This window comes from Xiphophorus couchianus, chromosome 10 (genome assembly GCF_001444195.1).
Source record: "Xiphophorus couchianus chromosome 10, X_couchianus-1.0, whole genome shotgun sequence".
In the NCBI taxonomy this organism is placed as follows: Eukaryota; Metazoa; Chordata; class Actinopteri; order Cyprinodontiformes; family Poeciliidae; genus Xiphophorus; species Xiphophorus couchianus.
In genome coordinates this window covers 10386252-10410283 of record NC_040237.1, presented here as the reverse complement: position 1 = coordinate 10410283, position 24032 = coordinate 10386252, and the positions used below count along the sequence as shown (strand labels likewise).

At 40.4% G+C, this 24032-nt stretch overlaps 1 protein-coding gene across 1 annotated transcript in view; it reads right to left on the bottom strand.

Annotated features, from left to right (window-relative positions):
• etv4 (ETS variant transcription factor 4) overlaps positions 1-24032 on the bottom strand; it is a 37514-nt gene that overhangs the window by 1805 nt on the left and 11677 nt on the right. Inside the window, exons 5-10 of the mRNA XM_028029423.1 lie at positions 9822-9951; positions 8951-9133; positions 8418-8827; positions 3810-3878; positions 3133-3180; positions 1589-1761 (exon numbers count right to left, since the gene is read on the bottom strand). Of these exons, the coding sequence (XP_027885224.1) occupies positions 1589-1761; positions 3133-3180; positions 3810-3878; positions 8418-8827; positions 8951-9133; positions 9822-9951 (1013 nt within the window). The remainder of the gene's footprint in view (positions 1-1588; positions 1762-3132; positions 3181-3809; positions 3879-8417; positions 8828-8950; positions 9134-9821; positions 9952-24032) is intronic.

The window sequence follows — 24032 nt, the reverse complement described above, 5'->3', positions numbered from 1 at the left end:
AATTAAACTCTCAGCTGAGCTGGTAGTAGAACACACAGGAGAGAGGGAGACAAACACTTCAGAGGAATCATGAGGGAAGGGATGGACGGTGGGGGGGGCGCTAAAAGTCTCGACTGAAGAAGACGAGTTTCATCACCCAGCTGCCCCGTTTGATCTCTCAGTACGCTCTCAGGCCTAATTGCTCCTGTAAAACTCTTAGCCCATTCATTTTTAATGTACAGTAAAGAGATAATGGAAAACGCAATACGGACCTGTCTGTCTTAAAAAAAAAAAAAGAAAGACCAAAAAGCCTACCTAAATGGACCAATCAAACTGCAGACTTAAACATTGTGTAAATGTCTCTCAGGTGAAAGAGATTGGGGTGGTTCTCTTTTGTTTATCAATTCAGTGTTTCATATGATGAATAATAAATGGGTAGCGGGTAGGGGAGGGGGTTGTGGGGATCAGAGTCGGTGAGGGGAGGTGGACTGATGCCACTCTGAACAGTTGAAATCTGGATAAAAAAATAGAGAAGATTTAATCCCAAAATAACTTCTCTGTTCTGCTCATATCTCTGTTGTACATTAGTCATGAATGCCATTAACTCTAACTGTGAACAGAGTGCTGTACAGTAATGGGCCTGAAACTGAATGCTTAAATTATTCATCTCTTTCTACAAACATAACCAAATCCATATTAATTCAAATCTGAAGATTTAAGCTGCTACAGTATTGAGCGCAATGATTTAAACGCTCATAGCATTTTAAATATGTCAAGTCCAATGAAAATCTTGGACAAACCTTTAAAAAGTGTGGGTAACTACTGAGCAAGACCATCCAGGTTCATAAGAAAGTCTGAGTGCTTGAAAGAAGAATAAACAGAAATGAGACATGACTTGAAACTTTTCCAGAGAGCTGTATATAGATCTTGCGATGAGCTGTCATCAATAGCAAGTTGATCTTTGCTGACTGTCACAATACAATTGGGGAGTTTGTACTTCCACTTTTTCCCACGTCCTGTGTTTCTGTTGATTATGAACCTAGATGTAGATTTGCTCTTAAAACAGCTTCACCATGTAAATAGTGTCTCTATGTGCTGACTCAGTTTGCCTACATTAAAATGAGGGATTGTGGATTGAGGGAATGTCCATTGAAATGTATGCAAATTACAGCACTAGCAAATAGCTTTTCTTTCTCAAACACCACAACCGTTTATGTTGGATTGCACAGGAAAAATACCATCTGCTGAAAGCAAAAAAAAATGCCTTGTACATAAAATTGATCAAAACAAAGTGATTAATTACATGTGATTTCCATTGTCCCTCTTTGCCCTGCTCTTACTTTATCCTATCTGTTTCCTCCAGTCATCCATAGCGAACAAGGTCTGCATATTCAAATGAAATGGAGAAAAGTTTAATATCTTTGTTTCTGTTTGCTTAAAAGAAATTGGCAACTGATGAAGTTTGGGCCTCTTCTGGGAGACTTGAGGAATGTCCCTTGTGACTTTGAGGAGACACTCTGAGGTCTGGTGGTAAGAATCGCATTTGGAACTACTGTTCATGGCCTGTCCAACTTTGCTTTCTTGAGGTAAATTCAAAATTCAAATCTACCTCTTCTGGTTCAATGAGCTTGAACTCCATGCCGCGGCCAGTCCAGGCGATGAAATGGGAATTTCCCGGATCGTCCAGAAGGGCAACGAGGAATTGCCAGAGCTGCAAAGAGCCGCGTCGCTGGTAAGGCGTTCCCTCACGGAAGACACCGCCTGCTTCCTGCTTTACCTCACCTGGACGTCAGGAACATAGAAAAAAGCTTCAGTCTTAGGAGAAGTAGCCAGAGAGGACTCATTGTAGTCACACATAGGTGCTTTTATGATGCTTTCATTCCCAGGCTTCTAACACACACATATACAGTATATATATATATATATATATATATATATATATATATATATATATACTAAAATGGTGTGAATAATTTAAATATTAAAGTTCATAAAACATTAATTAAAAAATATTCTAGAAACACTGACTTTTTTTGCCTTCTCCTGAACAAACCAAAAAGCTCTCACTCTAAAGTAGCTCAGCATTTGAGCTACTTAAGAGTGTTGGATTTTCTCAATTGTTTAGAAACAACACTTTGAAAGAAAACTCATTACTATGTTATGCTGTATTCAGTGTCAATATTTAAAAATGTTGTTATTGTTTATTTCTTTTTCATGAATTATCTTTCCAACCACCATTTTTGTTTTACTTTCATTGATAATGTAGGGAAATAGGATGATGGAAGCAGTTTAATGAGAGTAATTTATGTAATCACCTAGTAAGACCAAAACAAAGCAAACGGTGTACACCTCTGCAGAAAGTGACCCTCGTGAAGATCAAACTTGTCTGAAATATGAAGGTCAATGTTAATTTTGTTTTTCACTGAATGCAAGAAGTTTGAACCAAAGTTGAGAGTTACTAAAACAATCAAGCATCAAATGGACCTTTATGGATCATGAGCAAGTCTGAAATTCTTCTGATGCAAAATCAGTTACCTGATGTTAACTAATATTTTATATATGTTCCCAATGTAGGCAGTATGGCTTACAGAGCAACAAACTGCTGTACTAAGACAGAATTTGACAAATGATCAGAAAAGACTGGAGAACATAAAACTAAATGTAGCATGGTTAAGAACTGGAAAAAAACTCAGTTTTGAACGAAGCTGTAAGTAGGTTAACGTACCCATGTTCCAGTTTTGCTTCAAGTTGTTTACTTGTTACTGGATATGTTGTACACAACTGTAGCAACATGAGAACTGTGGCTAAGTTACCGCTGTTGTCTCTCATAGAACTCGTTCGCTTCACCGGTTCAACCATCGCTGACACCTCAGGCTTTTCACTCAATCACTTCTAGCATCAACAAACAGACACACCATGGGAAACTGCTCGTCTGTGTGACAGAGGAGCTCCACATGATGAAACCAAATCCACTTAGTAAAGCTTTGGAGTGCACAAACCTGTTTACATCTCAGTCAGGGATCTCATGTTTCTTTACAACGCAGACATAGAGATTGGAGTGACCTCATCTGAGGTACCTGCTGCCCTAAGCTAACAGCTCGTCTGTTGGGACTGAGGTGTGTAAATGTGCGGGAATGAGGGGTGTGCGCTCACCTTCGAACTTCTCTGGGACAACACGGGAGTCGTTCTCGAACAGATAGCCTGAGAGACAAGAGGGGAGCTGTGTCAGAGTTTCCAGCACCCTTGATCTGAGAAGAACTCAACTGTGCAATCAGGATGTGTGCTAAACCTTAAATACTATCTCACAAAAAATACAAAGGGGCTGTATTCACACTGGAATAACACTGAGGGAAAATGTGAACATTCTTCTCACAACATACTTTCAAAAGAGAAATGCACATTTCGTAGTTGAAGTAGTTTTTGAGGCATTTAAGAAAGCTTTGACACGCCGAATTTGACCAAAAATGGTCCAACAAACAGTGGGAGCAAAGGGAGGGTCTGTTTTCCTTTTTGCTGGGGAACTATTCTGCTTTTTCCAGGAGTTGTGTTTATTCAAGGATTCATGAGGCAGGGGTGAGCTTTGAGCCTCTGCCAATGGAAACATGAACACACCACTGGTTGGCCAATGGAAACATGGACACTGTTGACTGGTTACCCAATGACCACAGAGCTGTAATGAGTGAAGGTTCATAGTAGAAAGAAATGGAGAAGAGACGATTGGCTACGTGAAGCTGTAACGCTTTTAGATTTGGAAAAGAGTTTAATGACAAAATGTAAAGAGTTTTTTTGCAATAAAAGTCGATCAAGAGAATGAGAAAAGTCATTGTTACCTTCATTGCTGTGTTGGGGGTTCGGGTAACCCTCGGTGTGGTGGTACATGGAGGGACAACCAGGCACATCTGGGACAGAAACAGAAAGAGCCACAGTAACACAAGATGGATCTTATTTCATCCCCTCCTCCCTTTTTGTTCTTAAACCTAAACTTAATTTTGATTATTTACACCCAGGGGTTAAACACTGTAATGTGTAGTTTGTGGAATTTCGTGGCGACTACACTCAGTATCACTGATACCCCCCAAAATTTAGCTGCATTTCTCAGTTAAGACTGATGTACTGCAAGAGCAGAACATCCATTTGGTCTGATGTTAATAAATGTCCAATCCAAGGATGATATCTAAAAGTGTGAAAAGAAATCACAATCAGACCCTTTTATTTTGATACCACTAAGTAAATAAATAAATGCCGGTGTACTGTGACAGTCTTAGACTTTGTTAGAGAACACATACGTAGAACAAGTTTAAGGCAGAGTTAGGATATAAAATAACATCCCAACAGCTCTAATGATCTAGTAGCACCAAGGGCATTCCTTCATCTGGGAGCATGGATGAACTCTGAACCAAACAAGACATGGCGGTCCACCTAAGCTGACATGCTGGACAAAAGGAGAATTAATCATAGAAGCAGCCAAGAGGCTCATGGTTACTCTGGACGAACTGCAAAAATCAATAGCAATAGGAAAGCTATTAGTTTCGTAGTATACAAGTCTAGCCTTTTTGGAAGAGTGGCTAGTAGAGAGCTATTGATTGAAAAAATAATTCGTAGGAGGCTCTGTTTGGCGTTTGCCAAAAGCCATTTCGAAGACACAGCAAACATGTTAAAAACCTGATCTGGTTGGATGAGACCAAAATGGACCTCTTTAGTACAAATGCTATTTGAGGAAGAAAATTAACACTGCACATCACCCTAACATAGCATCCCCAATATTAAGCAAGGTAGTGGAAGTGACATGCCACAGAGAGCACTTTCTTGCGCAAAGACAGGGAGTTAGTTGTTTAGACCAAAACATATTCATGTTAGAATAGCCAAATGAGAATCTGTGTCAAGATTTGAAATTAATGTTCATTGATGTTCTTCAGAAACGTTCATTAACGTTTCTGAAGAATGTGTGGGGTTCATTTCTTCAAGGAAGAAAGCAGTAGTGGTAGCAGCTATGATAATCAAATTCAAAATTGGAATTGGGCAAAGGTACACTAGTAGTCAAGGTGTTGTAGTAAAGGGATTCAGTCTCAAGGACAGAGCTGAGTCAGAATTACAGTACAAGCATAAAACCAAATTGGACAAAATCATAGATCTGCAATTTTTTTTACAGATGTCTTTACAGATGATGACAAGTTAGGAAAAAATTATTAAACAGTAGTAAGTTGCAGTACCCATTTGAGAAAGAGTATGTGGTGTGTAATAAGCATTTATTGTCTGAACACCACTAGCATTATAAGAACAAATAAAACATACGTCATTTCACTCCTGTTGCTGCCGTGGGTATATTTAAATAAGAATCAGGATATTTAAACTTTTCTTGCACCTTGTTCTTGTACCTTGTCAGGGGACATCATCGATTGACTCAAAAAGCTGCATTCGCTACACAAAGCCATTGTGCTTCATTTCCTTTACCTGAGCTGCTCACCTTTGTGTGTATGCTTTTCCTTTTCTATACCTGTCTGTGCACACACAAAGACGATGAGTCAGTGGCTATTCTGTGTGTTTACTGGTATTCTTTTATTTCAGCTATCCGACAAGTGCATCACTGAGAAAAGCAAGTGGATATCAACTGAAATGCACAGCCCTTTGACTGTGGCTCTCACTGTAGTGACTCACTCCAGGGGAATGCAGCTGCAGAACTGCGGTTGCGATAAGACGCCACTGGGGAAAATCAAGCCCTCCATTCCGGGGCAGCAACTTTGGATAGTAGTGTAAATGATATGTCTGGCAACAACAGGGAGTGATGGGTAGATTAGGGTGTGAGTGAGAGCACCGGGGTTAATTGTGCACTGAGTGGAAAGACCGTTTGTGTCTTTCAAATGACACGACAGCAGTGACGAAACACTGCAATGACTGTTTTCAAAATGGAGTGCAAAGTGGTGGCATGTGTCCGTCTTTGTTTATAGCGTCCGGCCTTTATTTTCCATTTGCTAAAAAACCCAGCCTCATTACTATTTTTCCATTATAAAGGATGACGTTAAAGCTTTGGGATGCATTTTTTCTCCCATTTAAACAGCATGTTAACAGCCCACATCAACAACAACACACAAAGCCGATGTCATTTACTTTTTCTTTAAAGGTACATCAATCTGGAGCCTTGAATGATAATCACCCAGATAAGCTGCTGTCACAACATGGCCTACTTTGCCATGTATGGTGGCATGTTAAAAAAACATGTTCCACACGTCTAGATGTGGGAGAACAAAGGGGATTTTGTGGAACATCAAATCCTGGCACGTCTTTGCAGTATGTTTGTCTTGTTTTTGACGTGCTCCACTTTTACGTTGGGATTAGTGTTCACCTTTGTCAGAAAGGGGTACGTTACTTTTGCCACGACACCACTAACTTGTGTTATTAGTTTTTCCATATTTAAGGATCAGCTCACAATGTGGGGTAATGAAATTTAAATGATAGCAAGAAAAAAGATCATGCTGTCAGTTGCACTTTAAGTTTTAAGCATTCTGCCAAAGCATGCTCTGTAAATATTTATTGGTGCAAACAACATGAGATGAGGTAAAACTATTACTGGCTTATTTCTGTGATTTTTCACTTACAGTTGGATCAATTCTGCTGCTGTGGTAGAAGTCTGGAAAATAAAGTCTGGCTTATTTGATGAAATGATACATTCTACTGTGTTGAATGTTTAGTAGGTGATGATTTAACAATATATTTCTATGCCATCAAAACTAAAAGCAGAAGTATAATAGAGCTATGCGGGTATTAACACACTAAAAACACTGGGATAAAAAGGTTTTTGTTTTATTTATTTTCCAAACTAAAGTATCGTATGCACATGGGCTCCATATGTAAGGCAGATTGGAGTCACAACTAGCTTCCTCTATACAGCTTCCTCTTGTTGTCTTGACAAGAAGGTGAAAAAAAAAAAAGAAGATTTAACTGTATCACAAGATATTCACATTATTGACCTTTCTGATCACTAATCAGGCCACTTAATCATTATTTAAATAGAAATACGTATATATCATCTGAGTAATCAAGTTTGGGGTAGGAATGAAACTTTTAACCAGGAGTCTCTATTTAACTTACGCTGAACAACGAACCTTTTTTGACATTGGACACTGAAGTTTGTTAAATCAGAGACATCTCTAAGGAAACCCCACCAAATTCAAATCTCTCCACATAGCAGTTATCCACAAAAAAATCATCCTCCTGTAATTTCCTCTTCCTCCTGTCTTAAGATTGTGAATGTTTGTCTCAAATATGGTGATTTCAGCACAGCAGGAACACTTTTTACTTTATGATTCAACTCAAGTCAGTGCAGGCGATCTTCACTGAAAGGTTCCCAGTCAGCTAAGGAGAATCTTGAATGCAGGTGAATGAGGACAGAATGTGTGCCAAGTGTTGGATTTCTCAGAAAGAAGCAAGCCGATGAGCTCCCTGCTTGTACGGCTTGTCGTTAAAGCGCCTGAGCCACCCCATCCACTGCCCGCCCCACCTTCAGCATTGCCCTCCTTACACACACCCTCTCCTGCAGACCAGCCAGTGAGAGGCTTGAGTTACCGCCGGCACACTCATTTTTCCATTATGAGTTCATCTGCCTGCAGAAAAAGGAAGCCACTGGTGCAACCTGAAACCCCGGAGCACTCCGCGAGGGACTCTAGTCTTTCTAGTGCCCTCCATTTTCTCAATGAAATTCCTCTGCCTCTCTCTCACAGAGGGCGGAGAAAAGCTGTGGCCAAAAGAAGAAACTAAACTTTTTTTTTTCTTTTTTCTTTTCGCTGCACAGTGTCAGAGAGTTGAAAGGAGGAGTCTTCGAGGCTGAGAAGCAGTCGGCATTCATGGGGAAAAGTTTGTTTTCCTCTTGTACATTTTGTTCTCTAGTTAGCCACGCTCACCATGGACCTTTCATCTCAATGTAAAAATAAACTTGAAAAAAGCGACCAAAATATGGATTTACTGCACAAGAACATTCTTGTATTCACCAATACTGATTGATTTTTATAGGGCCACATAAAATTTTTTTCTTTAAGTAGAAAAAAAAATCTAACTGGTCTCAAAATCATTTTTGAATATTTCCTCGAAAACTGATAATGGCTTTAAAGTTTGCCTTTATTTGCTTGCAATTTGGTATTCCGTCAACAAAGCTGTTCCTTATGGATAAGTAGTATTGAAAGTTATAAGAAGTCTTGGTGAAAGCCATATGGAAGAAAAATGTCAAAATCAATTTTCTATTGTTGCCACAGATTCTTGAATTGGAACTTTGACCAGGTCATTCTAACACACAATGTCTCAAGGCTTCAGAGTGATGTGCAGTGTTAGTTTTCTGTTACACAAAGGGTTTTTGATGTAGGTACTAAACTTTATACGGTGCTGCATCTGAACATGGCAACATATATTCTAAAAGCTAAACCGTTTAGTAGGGAGACATCACCACTCACCAGGCTCATAGGTGTAGTCTGTGGGCTCCTGCTTAACCATCATGTGGGCTGGTGGAAACCTGTGTAAATGTGGTTGTGGATGTGAGTGCGGATGTTGGTGGGGTCCGTGCCCGTGCCCCTGTCCTTGGCCCGGTCCTGCCATGTGAGCTGCTCGCTCATACATAGGGTCCAGGTATTCTTGTTTAAAGCTTTGCTGCAGGTATGGCACACAGGGGTCAGAGTGCTGCCGATGATACGCCCCACCACCGCCTCCGCCCCCGCCACCGCCGCTCCCTGGACCTCCACCGCCTCCCACGCCACATCCTCCAGTGCCATGTCCAGCTGGGGCAGACGGCATGCGCTGAAAGGCCTGTGCTGGTGGGGGGAATTGGGGGCACATAGGGTCTGCTGAAGTGCCCTGAAACCTGGAACTGGAAGATAAAAACAAGTCGTTCAACTTTAAGATCTTATATTAGATCCTTTACTGGATCTATGTAACAAAACATGGACAATTAAGTAAGTAAGTAAAAAGATTCATTTTTTTCCTCTATAACCTGTTGTTAATGTGGTAATTGTTGCTGGGAAGGGGCTGGGACGTGGCAGCTGGGTTCAGGTAGCCGGCGTCGGGCCGTCCAGCTGCTGCAGGTTTGGGGGAGTAATGCTGCTGCATCGGGGACATGGGAGTCCCTGGACAGGAGCTCTTTGCTCCTCCCGCAGCCCTTTTCTGCTCATAGGCACTGTTAATAAAAAGGACAGAAATTCATACAGGAATTCATGTCACAACAAGGAGCAATGAATTTATTTTTTGTTGCAGTCAATACAACAAACAGCGCTAATGGGAGATGGGTTGGTGCTCTTCTGTCAATAATGTGTGGTTTTAGATTTGTTGATGTATGCTCACCATTAGTAGTGTTCATGTCTAACCATTGCTGCACAGAAAGAGCAAACTGAGTAGCTGTTTGCTTTATTTATTACTGTGGAGTCTGAGGCAGAACTTTAAATTTTTCTGCAATGTCTGTGGAAAATTGCACAGAGAATTTGCAGAACTTTCCAAGAATATTAGCATCCATATTAAATATTTTCTACTTGTGAATAACTTCTCTCGCTGGAGAATAATGGGCTTTAAATTGTCTGAGAATAGCCTTATAACTATTCCCAGAGTGATGGACAGCAACATTTGCTTCTATAAGTCTATTTTTTTTATGTCTTTTCACACTGGCATTTTGGTAACACCCAACTGCCAAGCACCTACAGGAGGCTGGAGATGCTCACACTAAGAATAATCTATTAACAGAGTGCTTTACAGTTCCTTGTCCTTTTAAAATTTACAGAAGAAGCAAAGCTATAGTTGACTTTTCCAAAGAGAGTGCTGATGGTCATGGAAACTTTGGCTTTATTCTGCAAATCAAGGCAACAAACCAATACCTGGCGTAAAGGCACTGCTCTCCGCTGGGGTAGCTGAAGGTTTGTTTGTGGCTACAGGACTGGCTGGGGTCAGAGCCAGGGCTCTGTGGTTCCTTTTTGATGGTGACTGGAGGACTGTGAAATGCCACTGCTACAAGAGACGATAAACAGAAAGCAGACACAAGGTTAGCTCATGCACACTAACAATAGGCGTTCATAGATTCTTTTGTGATTCAACCCTGCCCCGATACTACTGTCGCTGAGCTTTGAGGCAAAAGGGTAATTCTCCTGTCTGCACTGGAATGTCTTTTATGTGCCAGCAAAAAGGAAAAAAACAAAAACACTTAAGCGACTGTCAGTGGAAGCACAGGGCAGCAAACAGACACGTATAAATACACAGTTACATAAACACGGACGAGGAAGCACACATGCTTGCACACGACCGCATTCCAGGAGCTCGAAGTGTCCTTGCCCACTTTTTTTTTTCTCATCCAGACACAACAGCAGCCAAAACTTCCTCTGTCGAAGTCAGAAAGAAAGCTATGGAGGCCAGAAAGACGCCTGATTGCCGATGAAAGCAAACGTCACGTCTCTTTCAGAAGGGCACATACAGTAAATCTGTGGCTCAGCATTCTTTCTTGTTTGTAACCAGATGCTAACCATCTCTTTGTTTCCTTGCATTGACAGATAATCTTACATAACCCGATGAAGTCCCATGCGCCATAAAGAGTCTCCTCAAACGGCCACATATTGAACTGTCTATCAAGCCCGACTGCTGGAGGCGACCTTTTGCCTCGACGGCCACAAAAACCACCCAAAGTGGAGCTTCAAACTGTGCAGAGGGCTCGTGTTTATTATCCGAGGGGAGGTTTTCACCCAGAGAACTGTACAGGATGTTTTTCTGGTCCCGACAGGGTAAACAGCAGCAGCTGTGCGCTTCCAGCTGGGGAAGGGAGGCATGCATTCGTGTATGTGGGGGTGTGTGTGCGCTAGTCAGCTCATCTGTCTGCTGAATATGTGTGTGCGTGTGTGTGTGTCTGCCGTGGGCGTGGATCTGACAGAACAGGCCACACTGAAAGCACAGCCCAGGTAATTACAAAGTAATGTCCTCCATTCACAAAAAAAAGAAGAAAAAAACATCTGGCTCACTGAATGAAGCACAAAATGGCTGTGAGGTAGAAAGTGAGAAGGAAAGCAGGACAGAAGATTAAATGGTGCCTTGGAAAACCATTCACACCTCTTGGACTTTGTCCCCTCTTATAAACTTACATATTACAGTGAATTTTGTGAGGCGACAGACAAACACAAAACAACATGGGAACTGCAAGGTGGAAAGAATAAAAATAGAGTGATGTTATAAAACAACAGTTGAAGCAAAAAGTGATTTGATCCAGGTGGAACGAATATGAACAAAAGACAACCTTTGACAATTTTTCTGTTATGCATGGTTCTTTTCTACTTCATACTTATATGCTACTTTGTGGTAGTCTGTTACATAAAATCCAAACAAAGTACACTACCTTTAGTAGATGTAATGTGACAAACTGTAAAAAGGCTCAGGAGGTATATTGTACTTTTTCAATAAGGCAACCAGTCACATATTGGATTGAGGTTGTTTTTTTATGTCAACTCCCCACAATTCATCATACTAATTTATCATATTTCATTTTTAAATCACTTTTGCCACCCTAGATAAACAAATTCGTCAGAATGTGTGCTCTTACATTCCTTTCATTTCACTTTGATCAGTTTGCCTTGGAAAGATCACACATTTTTAATAATAAACCGACAGTCGAGTGGCACTTTTCCTCATCGTGACCTTCCTATTTTTACTCTGTAGTCACTCTCCCATGGCAGGCGGGCAGGTGAGGAAGTGTTGGCTTTAGCCAAGGATCAACAGGATTAGAGAGCATTTACCCAGATTTCCCAGACAGACACGACGGGGATTCCTGCCTCCTCTGAATCTCCGGCACAGCGTCTGCCGGTGTGTTCACACAGAGGGCGGCACATGACTGCTGCTTTAATAATATGAGTGTGTTTGTCTGTTGACATTCCCCTCTTTTCTTCTCAGGCACGGTCATGAACTGCAAACAATCCTTAAAGGGAGTGTGCACAACTTGACTCACAGTGCAGAGCAAACTAATACGACTGGGAGGGATGTTGCCCTTGATGTTGCCCTTCTCAGTTTAAGATGTTCTTGTTTAACCTGAACAATGTCAGATGGTACCATAAATGTTTCTGTGTTTTGATACTTTTTGCGCAGCTTTGTCCCAGTTCAGTGAAGATATATGTCATTTTAACTAAACAGAACATTTTCTTTGTCCTATAGCCTTTTTCTACCAAGTTTTTGGAGCTCAACATGTTTTTTTCATAATTCCCTAACAATTACAAAACATCAATAAACCAAACACAAATATTTCCTCTTTTTATAACGGCTCTGATACACATTTTTCAGTTCAAGGCTGTTGGTTTATTTTCTGACTCCTCCCAACTATTATGCACTGGAAAAAGAGGCTGAACCCCAGATTGCTTCAAACTGCAGCCTCCATGTGTCTGTTCTATAAAACCTCCATGTTAAACCATGAAGCTTCCAAGATATGAATTTCTTGTAAGTGCAGTAGACATTTGTTAACATTTCACTAATATATCATTCAATAATTATATGTGGATTTTGAGTGATTTGATAAAATGATATGTATTTATTATTTCAAGTTACATTTAATTTTAAATGTCAAAGTGATTGATCAAATATATGCTTATATCTGATCGGTTAACCTGCCTAGTATCTCGTCTTTCTATTTGTTATTTGGGCTAGGGCAGTTTTAGCACTGGCCAGTGACTTTGATCAGTAAGAGTGATAAAATAAATTTATAATGTTCAGTGTGCAACATTAATATAATCTAATAAACCTTAAAATTAGTTAGATAAGCCCTGCTAATTCTTTTTAGGACCAAATATAGATTTTTGGAATAAAAACAATTTTTGGTACATTTTAAAGTACATTGCTCTATATCCTTAGAAGTTCATGTGATACTATTCTATCATTGACATTTTTGGATTGTTTCAACAAAACTCTTCCCACTGCTTGATCACATGTTGCAGTTAAGCAGTTTTTAAACCCATGCTTACATTTCTGTACTGTACATTGATGCAAACGATTGGTAATATTTTCTTTCAAAAAATCTTACATTTAAACGCTTGAACTAATATAAGCTTGTAGCAACTATTTAGATAGCTTTCAGTATTTATAGAGCTCAGAGCAGGTTGAGGTTTAGGATATATTTTTTGTGTCCTCAAAAGACCATATTCTGCAGAACATCTCTAAAACTAAACATCTATAAAACCTAAAATCTTCCAAAGAACAGTAACCTTGCAGCCACATCCACAAATAGTTCTTAGAATAATACCAGCTCTGGTCTCCAGCAACTATTATAAACTGTCGTGCATGTTACAGTAAATATTCCTGTCTAAATGATGTCAGATTTGCGGCTGAAGTTTATAAAGTGCTGGCAGTCTTGTAAACAGATCCAGGCAAAGTTATGTTCTTCAGGTTTCCTTCTCTTCCTGCTTTTATTTTGGGGCAATATGACCTCCTATAGCAGTTTTTTCTTGACATGTTACATTACCCTTCCAAAGAGATCCTCATATTTCCTCACACAAGGTGAAGGGCCTCTGTGTGAGCTTACGCACTCTGAGCCCTGAGGTAGTGAAGGGTGTTTGGAAGTGAAAAGACAGATTCCAAACACAATGGTTGTTGCCCTCTGACGAGGACAATTTTGAAATAATACAGACAAAGCACTGTGTCACTAAGGTAGCGGCTTCCCATCACCTCCTATAAGATAAGGTCAGAGACCCCTCCTCACTCATAGCTCATCTTATCTCCACCTTCCTTATTTTGTGCTACTCTTTTTGCTGTCTCTTTCTGCACCCTGTTTTAATTCCTTCGTAGAGTAGTGACACCCTAACCCCCCCTTGCAACAAGCAAGGCTGAGATGGACGTTTACATATGTAAATACTGGCTCTTGACAGGGGAGGATGCAGGGTGAAAGGTGATGGTCATGGTTGAGTGCTTTAGGAAGTAGATGGGTCATTACACGGGTAGGACTCCCATTCAGTAGATACCTACCACAAACAGACTGCATGAACAGGGATGCTCAACAACCACCCCCTGCCACAAACACACACACATGCACACAAGCTCTTCTCTGTACAATAGGGGTCTAAACTGAGTCATGCAAGTGTGGTGTGAAAATATCCACTCAATTTGTAATATGTAGAATTTTTAAAACTTAAAAAAAAAAAAAAGTCTTTCCAATTTTTGTGTTTTAAAACAAATGCGAATAAAAGGCTAAAAAGTGTGGGCAAATGGGTTCATTCCGATTTGTTTTAATACTTCCAAATCAAATCCAATGCAAACAAACATATTCAGAAGTCTAACCGGGTCTAGTTTAAACTCAGTATAAATCCAGCTGTGAAAGACTCAGAGATTCAGATTCAAAGTCCAGACCAAAATTTTCAGCCTCAATCTGTGAAGTTGGTAGAGAAATACTTACAAATATATTGTAGTGAATAGTGTCCCTATAAAGCATTAGTGGGGTAAATACAAACACAAGACTATTCAGATTGTAAAAATATTTTAAAAACCATGGAACATTTTCCTTCCACCTTACATTTGTGCACTACTTTGTGCTCCTCTATCACACGAAACCTCAACTGCTGAGGTTGAGGTTTCATGCACAAACCTCAACCTGTTGTGTATTTAAAATACACAACAGTATACTGTTGTGTATTTAAAATACACAACAGTTTTGTGGTTATAAAGTGACTGTATATGAAACAACTCCATCTAATTCTGGATAGATTATTTCCTCCCATTAAGGGCCTTCACTATGCAGAAATCCAGCAAGAAGACACAGAGCATCTGGAGAGTCTTACATTGGATGTTTATTTCCAGCTTGGCCAAGTCTTAAGCCCCTGGAACTCTGCAGCGCACGACAGCCCTGCTCACAATCAATCATCGGAAGCGAGCATCAGTGTCAAGTGCAGAGCATGCGACTGTGCAGTTAAAACCCCCAACAAACTCTCAGTAAGTCTGGTTTAACAAATATGATTCAAGCTATCTCCAGATCTGGTTCTTATCTTACATGATAAGAACCACACACAGGTAAAACCACACACAGGTTTTACACAGCCTGTGTGTGATATAGACACATGGGGTTGTTCCCATTGGAGGTAGGTAAATAGAAGGATAATAAAAATGAGACTTTGATTATAAAAAGGATGATGTTAAGTCACAGATGTTGCAAATGTCATGTTTGACCAGCTTAATACATAGAGGTTAGAGACATTTTCATTCTCTGATTATAATAGTGCAGAAAGTAGGGGTTTCATTCGGTAAGCGGTGGGCAAGACACTTGGCCCATCTGCCCAAGTACACAGATAAGTGGTTCAATTGGAACCCCTGGGCTCTCTGACCACCACCAGAGAGCCCAGTGGTTCCAATTGAATGGCAGCCTCACTTCTTACGGACTGCCCCGGGGCAGCTGCGGCTACAATGTGGCTTACACCATCAGTGTGTAAATGTGTATTTAAAAGGATAAATTACTGATTGTAGTGTAAAGCACTTTGGAGTCCTCAGACTTGATAAAGTGTGATACAAGCGTGGGTCATTTATCATGGGCAAATATTCAATGTGCTGTCTGGACCTCTGTAAAGCACTTTGTGTTACACCTGAATGTATAAAAGGTGTCCTTAAAATAAACTGTGATTGGTTGACTGTGATTGGTTTAATTTTGATGTGACAAGAAGTTGTGTAAGTCTGTGCTTGAAGTGCCAAATGAAAGATGTCTGAGGTGTTCCCTGCATGTACATCCTGTTTCTCTAGAGCAAAAAAAATTAAGATACAATTTTTGACTCAGCCCAGGACTTCCCATTTTGTAATTCTCAGCAAGTCCTTGGAGGATTTACTGCCACCTTTTGAATCATTATCATGCAGCATGGCCCAATGGTCCAGTTTCATTTATTTATTTTACAAATGGCGTCACATTTTTCCTCAAGAACCACACCGGCCAGATCCTGCTGTAACAAATATTCCCCAAACAATGACTGCAGCACCTCAATGGTTTGAAGTTGTTTGAAGCTCTTCGTTTCTATATTTGGTTTATGCCAATCAAATCCTCTGTTTTAGTGTTTTGGGGACATTTCACCAAAGAACATTAGACCAGAGGCCCTGATCTTTGTCATTAATCTTTCTGATAAATTACATTATTTAATAGTAAATTTATTATTCAACATCATCATTTTTCAACTGTGACACGTTAGAGCTATATTGAGCAATAATCATTGCAGTATTGCTAAAATATTGCCTTGCTGCTATGTAGACTAGGCGAGTCAGACAAATGACTAACAGCTCAATCACAGATTTCCATAAGCATATGTTCTTTTCATGAGAATTCAAGAGCAGAAATTAGTCATATTTACACAAAGGTCCCAAGTTTGTAGCGGGTGCTAAATGATGTGTATCACCAGAGGAGGGAGAGAGAAAGTAACTGAGGAAACAGTTCTAATCCAGACTATTTCAGCTGCAGAGGCGGACCAGCCAATCCACTGGTGCATGGAAACATGTGCTGGACATGTGTGCATGCTTCTCAGGTCACTGCACATTCAGAGAGACACAAACAGGCCGGGCAGCACTAACGAGCTCATCCTCGTCTCTGAGAGCCAGCAGGCTCGAGAGCCGCTTCAGTATCTATCTGGAGTGCTGGATCCATTAGTGTCTGCTCTATCTGATTTACGGATCGTCCACTCCCATCTGATAATGGTTCAGTCCCCTTGAATATTTAAAGAATGGTTGTCAGATACATGCCAAACAAGCCTGACTAGATTGATGAAGAGTGCAGCGGTAACATCCAAGCAGACAACAGGCCTGAAGAGACGTTTTTGGGTCATTGTTGACTGTTAAAACACCCATGGGGCATTTCACCGCGTTACCAAACAGGATGTAGACGTGAATGACACTAATCCTGGGAAAGGGAGCTGAAGAATAAAATCTGCACACATCATAGTTTCACTTCCTTTTAATGAACTCGAAGCAGAGCGCAGTACTGTTTTCTTTTTTTCTCTCTCTCTTGAGAGGTGAGAACATTTCTTCCTCAATGAGAATGCTTCTGGTTTTTCTCAGAACGATTCCTGCTCCTTAAACCCGGAAACTTCACTTCATTCCCACTCTCCTTGGTGGTTCGAGAGAATTAAGATTTAACTGTACACGTTCTGCCATTTTATGTTTTCCCAGCTGTCCAATTCACTTTCAACTGTGCAGCGTTAGCTTTTTATAAATGGCCATTGGGTTATAAATCTCACTATCCTGCTGCAGTTTAGTGGACCAAATACAATAGATCCCTGTCTCAGGACACGTGCAGCGAGAGGGACGTCCCATCAAAGATGAGGCCTGGATGTAATTAATCTGCCTCAATATTGACTCTTTGCTCTCAATCAATCCTCCCTCCCTCCCCCCAATATATCTGTCCCCTCTCTTAATGTTTAATGTAGCCATCGATTAGTCCCCACACTGTTACTGAAATTAAATAATGAACTGTGTACCCTTGTGTGCTACATGTGTCGAAGGGGTGTGTGTGTGTGTGTGTTGGTTTTCTATGAGGTGCAACCTGCGGAGGTAATGAAATCAACAAGAGATAATGGATCCATGCCGGAACACCTTGCTCAGGATTATCAGCATAAATGCCACATCCACAGCTTCTTCTTGCAAATTCCACCCCAGCTGCCCTCTAGTTTGACCCTCGCTTTCTCGATCAGGATCTCAGCCGTAACTCTTCGTGGCACATTTTTAACCCCTCTCCTTCCCCTCGTCTGCTTTCAAGCTGATTTATCTGAGCTTTATCTTTATCAAGCCATCTATCAACCCTCTCCATCTCCTCCTTCTGTGCTCCTGGATCAATATCCCTGTAGGATGGCTCTCATCTCATCCTGAACACCTTCTGGTCGGTGTCAGCAGGCCATGATTATGTTCATCCACTGCCGCACACGCTGTGTTTGAGGTGCAAATGCAAGTATGCTTGGATGTTGTGCTTAAATTTAACAAATACGGTAACTTTGTAGCTTAATTGCTAAGTCACTGCGCATGAATCTGTACGCACGGCATCCACCAGTTGACATGGCAGTTGCAGCATCATGCTGAGGGGATGCCTTTCTTCAACATTGGAAAGGTAGCTGGTCAGAGTTGATGGGAAAGTGGATGGAGTCATATATGAGTAATATTCCAAAAAAAAAAGAATCGTGTTAGAGGTCGCAAAATACTCAACTTTCATAAGGAAAATGACCTACAATTAAATGGATCAGCCCAAAGGATGGCCCAGTCAAAGTTTGGAGTGAAATTCTGTGGCAAGACTTCAAATTTGTTGTGCAGAGCTGGTGTGGACATACACTAAACACCTACAGCTGTTCCTGCAGCTGTAGGTGTTTAGTGTATGTCATAGGTGTCATAGGTTTAGTATTCTACAACGTGGTAAGTAAGAGCCGAAATAAAAATGTGTGCTACACTTTCCACATTTTTATCAGTAAAGATGAAAAAAAAAAGAAAACTATGCATCCTTTTCCCTTCACTTATTAATTATGCATTGGTTCATCACATAAAATACAAATAAAACACACAGAAATTTGTAGTTTTATGCTCATAGATTGTGAAAAAGTGAGTTAGAGGTTCATATCCCCATACAGCTCTACATTGTGAGCTTAACAAAAATGCTTAAGTGTAGAGAGTACAACTGTAAAGGAGGAGAGCAGACCTGTGATACTGTGCAAAAGTAGAATATTTTATTTTTATCATTTATTTGCTAAATTGTTGATATATCCCACTACTTTAGAAAGTTCTTAATACAACTACTACTATTTTTGCAGAATCCTCTAACTTTGGTCTTTGCTTATTTTCACTGAAAACAAAACTTCAGCAGCAGAAAGTCTCTTAATCCACAACAACATGAACACAGCAGAACATCAACAGTTCTTTGATTGTTTCGAGGATAAAAAGGTCTCTTCTCCCTCCTCCAACTCTCCTGTAATGAAGCGCACACTGCCATCCATTCACAAAGCTGTGCTGCCGGCTCTAATCCTCGTGCTCCCACCCTCAGCTTTGACAACGCCACTCTGAATCAACTCTGAGAGGCTTTTATTTCCCTCATTGAAAGCTGTAAAACAAATACATGCCTGACCATCAAATTCTCCAAAGACCAGACCACATAGGTAGGAAAGGTGCAAATGTCATGTAGCTTTGCATGTTTGCTGAGACTCCGAAGGAAATATTTGAATGATGACAAGACCAAATAAAAAAAAGCTGAAGTTATATTTTTACTTTGAAAGAATGTGCAGAAAATGAGAAATTTCTGAGACATTATCTGACAGAAAGAAAAAGAAAACAATTCTACACTTACACAAATAGGTGCTGCTGGTGGAGAAATAACTCATGTCAATGTCATGAATGAAGGTTCACTCCCCTTAACTCAATGTGCTTCCTCAGCCAGTCTTTCACAACCAGCCCATTCATAAAACAGCGGGGATGAGGTTTGTGTGTGAAAAGAGGGAGTGTGTGTTTGTGCGTACACCGGCGGATGAGGGGTTGTCAAAAGAAATCATCTGCTCACGTGAGAGAAATCAGCTATTTCAGTCCCCCTGAAAATAAGCACAAATTCAACTCACCTCCCGAAGTAAATCTGTGTGTTTTTGGCAGTCACCTGAGTGTTTGTGCAGACGTTGTTGCATAGCAGCTGTATTTTGGAAAGTGGCAGAACACAGAGGCTAATGTTTTTTTCTTTTTCTTTACACGAGAGGTGAAGAGGATTCACTCGCCCACTGGCTAGTTCTGATCTAGGAAACCCACCCAGAAGAAAAGGAAGGGATAAGAATTCATGACAAAGCAAAGTCCACGGAGTCAAAACGACACAAGGTTTGGTTAGAGCACGAGTCACTGGAACCATAATGCCTTTCTTCTCCCAGCACCACTTGCTTTTCTTCCATTTGTTTTAGCATTAGTTATGTAGTCAATAACCTCTACCTCGAGACAAAGATAAAACCAATGAGGAACCAGCTGTAAGTGGAACAATCTTCATATTTTCTAGTTAAAGTCAAAGGTCTGAAACAACAACTAGCTATGAATAAATCGCTTTTATTAAATTTGCAAAAGAAGTAGGATTATTAGTTTCCATGCTCTAATAAACATCATGCCTCTTGTTTTTACACACAAGTATAAGGGAAAAAAATACAACAGAACGCTATATGATCAAAACAGCTGCGATAAAACTTACAGATATTTAGAAACAGCAACCCTAAAGCTAAGTGTGAAAAAAGATACTTCCTGCCTTCAATGAGTCGCATAAAACATTGGACACCATACAATTCTGAAGTCTGTTTTTTTTTTTTTTCAAATTCTGCTTTAATTTGTTTCAGAATTCTATGTTCAATGAAGAAAACACACGATTTTAATCTTAAAATTCATGCAATCATATGACTATTGTTTACAATTTCGACAATTAGAAGAACAACCAGTTGGCATTTAAATTATTTTGCAAAGGTCTCAGCCTCCATAAATATGTGTCAGGTGTGGGCATTGAGCCCATACAACAGTTCAAACAAATCAGTGGCATCCTGAATTTGCATGCATGTCACTTTCAGTATGACATTCTACCAAATCACCTACATGTTGTCCTTTGTGATTGCAGAATTGCACTCACTATCCCAATAATAATTGTGCTGCAATATGTTGAAGAGCTCTAGTTCTCCAATTATCATGTTTAGAATTATTTGCTTTTGACAGTGATCAATAATTTGTACTGTCAGAGTCTCAGGACAGCTTTTACTGCTACGTCTGGACTTTTAGAAAGGCTGTTTTGTAAAATGCAGAAGAGGTACAATCAGACATGAGTTGGACTTTAAAATACACCTGCAAATATATTTTCACTAAAAAGGCTTTTACTTGGAAAAAAAAACACAATATCACAGGCATTACATTGCTTTTCAGAGGTGCAAGTTGTTTTACCTCTGCCATCTCCTGCCATTTTGTAGTTCCTAGTCAACGTTTTTTTAGGTATTAAACACACAAACTTTACAACCAGCCATTTATAGTAACTTTCTGTAATCTGGATGCAGTCCACTGAAAGGAAATGTGATTTTATGACTCCCATGAATAATATCTACCACCAGGACGCTGCTTAAAGCACATGGCAGGAAGGTTAATGTGAACACTGTTAGTTATAATTATTAATAAGAAAGTCAACTGAAATTTGCAATGCAACTAACAAAAACCCCAGTTCAATGAATCACCAGACGAATTTAAGAGCATGGAATTGTGCAACTGGAGCGACACTAACAAGAATCCTATATTGTCAGTAGTGAAGGAGTTTACTTTCATTTCCTCTTCTCTCCTTTTTTTTATCCTCCCCTTACCAACTGTGCTCTCAGGGAAACAGTGTAACGGCATTCTATAGCCACAACTTCCTATATAATTACGGCAAGGCACAAAACTAAACAATCACCCACACAACTCCGAAAAACACAGGATTAGTTCACATCTTGGAATGCTCAAAGCGTGTGTGTGCGTTGAAAGAGGTAGCGAGAGAAAAGAGAAAGGGGTGGTGGGGTGGGGGGGAAGACGGGGGAGTGTAGGGGTGTATGTGTGTGTGTGTGTCGGATTTTTAAATTTGACTCAGTTTGTACAGAGACAGGAAGGGAGGGAGGGTTTTAGAGTATCCAGTTGGAGAGCAGAAGTTTTACTGTAGGGCTCTTTTTTTATGAATGGAGACTGAAGGAGAGCTCTGCAGAGGAGCAATGGGGAGAAAGCAGGAGAGGAGGAGGGGAGAGAGGGGAGGCACACTTCCTTTTACGCACGCAGTGAAGAAAATTTATGAATGGGTCACATCTCTCGAGCTGCTCCAAGTGTAAACAACATAGTTGGACGGAGAAGAGCAGGCTCGAGATGCAGGGAAAGGCTCATAGAGCTCTCCAACTGTGCGCTTTAATGCTTTTTACACCCAAAAAGAACACCAAATTAGCAACACATCCAAACCATTTTAATGAACTTTCTGAGCCATAAATTAAAGACACCTTTGCGAGCTTTTGTTTCCCTCCTGCAGGCGGCAAACCGACAAAGAAATCTGCTTGACAGCCTGGCGTCAGGCGCGGATAAGCCCTGAAGGGGTTGTCGGCTTCCACAGACAAACCCCTAATGCTCTCTCACTTTTTCATGGGCACAAAATTATAATCAAATCTCTCTTTTAACATTTACAGAGCAATCACATTAAACCAGTGGAAACAACATGGAGTGCTAGTTTACAGTAAAAACACACATAAACAAAGGCGGCCTTGCGAGTACATAAAAAACACAGCATGGCTGTTTGCATAACCTTCCAGACAGAGCTCGCTTGTTAGCCCTGAACTAAAGGACCAGAAGAGATGGATTTACCAGATGTGAAAGTATTGCTCAATCCTAGCTTTACCCCCCTGCTTCTCCCCGCCTCTTCTTTAATTTAGCACTGTAACATGTGTTTATTTCTCTTTTTTTCCCTTTCTCTCTCTTACTATCTCTCTTTGCCCCCGTTAACATTGCCACACCCATGCAGGTAAAGACTTGACTCAGAAAACAACAATGTTTATTTTAACAAGGCACAGCCTTCAATGGAAGCTTCAATCATGCTCCCGGTCACCTGGGATTAATGCTCTGCTCTAAGTTTTTTTGTGTTGGTGTGTTTGTGTGTGTTTTAGACTTTCCAAAACAGGTGAGTCACCTGTTTTTAACATTTAGCCGAAGGTAAGAAAGCCTTTTACTTTGGTATGGGAAAGGACAAAGTTAACAGATTAAAAAAATATGTTATGAAACTAGCAATGATGAAGATGCACACCAATATACGCTGACCACTTCTTCATTATGGCACCAATTATAACCAATTTAAAAGTTTATCTGTTAGAGGACAGAAAAATTAACAACAGTAAGAAGGTAAGCAACTGTATCAGAGAAAAATTGTGAAGGGTAGACTACTTGATCATAGCATCTCTATCAGGGCAGGTCTAGTGATGTATTCCCTGTCTGCAGTGGACAATATCTATCAAAAATCATGCAAAAAACCCCCCAAAATCCTGAAGCAGCGGAAGAAGTCCCATCTGGTGAATCACATTTCCTCTGATCCCTTAGAAAATTAAATTTGAGTTATCAAAGAACCCAGTTTGACAGATCCCCTATATGTAATTGAAAGCCCATCATCATGCTGGATTTTGGTTTAAAAGTAAAAAAATAAACTGCTAAGTTTGAACTGAAGATTGTATGACTGATAACTTTGCTTTGGTTGACATTATATACATGTAAAAATGTATATAAAAACAAAACACATGACTCTAATGCGTGGAATAATGCTAACCTTATTCTTTCGAATGTTATAAAGGAAAATGATTACATTTTTAAAGAATCTAACAAAGTTTTAGCTGTAGAGATTTGGGCCATATACTTGTGCTTCTGTGAGGTGAACAAGGCTTTTTCCATGGACATCCAACTTTGCAACCTACAAGGCTTTATCTGCTGTTAACACTTTACATGAGGCATAATATTATGCCTCATGTAGGCATAATATTATGCCTCATGTACGTGCATATCCAGCTGTCACTTAAAATTCCCCATCAAAGTTTAAAGTGATTGGTGTTCTGTTATTGACAACAATCAGCAGGGGAAAGTTTCACCACAGGAGCAACTCTGCTGTGTATAACTGAGCTGCCCGTCAAACCGGAGCCCTTCTGACCCTGCAAATCACACGCAGGTCAGCCTTTAGAAAGCTCTGACAGCTGATTGGGTGTTGAGGCCAGTGGGTTAAGTCGACATGACCCTTGTTTGCCCTGAGGTTCATCTGCATTTCCTCCTCCACATTGTTGGCCAGTAGACAGCCACAGTAGACAGGGCATGTGTCACCCAGTGGCTGATCAGTAGGGAGTCAGAATTGTTAAAAAGGCAAGAAAGAAAAAAACATCTTCCAATGTTTGGAAATAAAAGACGTATGGTTTCAATCGGAACCATTGATTGAATGGGTAGCACCCAAAGCGGACACTTTTCACTTTGGAGGAGGGATTGGTCTTGCTGTTCTCCCTTTACCATTTCAGCACCCATGCTAGAGTAGGGGACGCTGGAAAAAAAAAAAAAAACTGTTTGCAGAGCAACACGTCCTCCCACCCAGATCCTGAATCGCC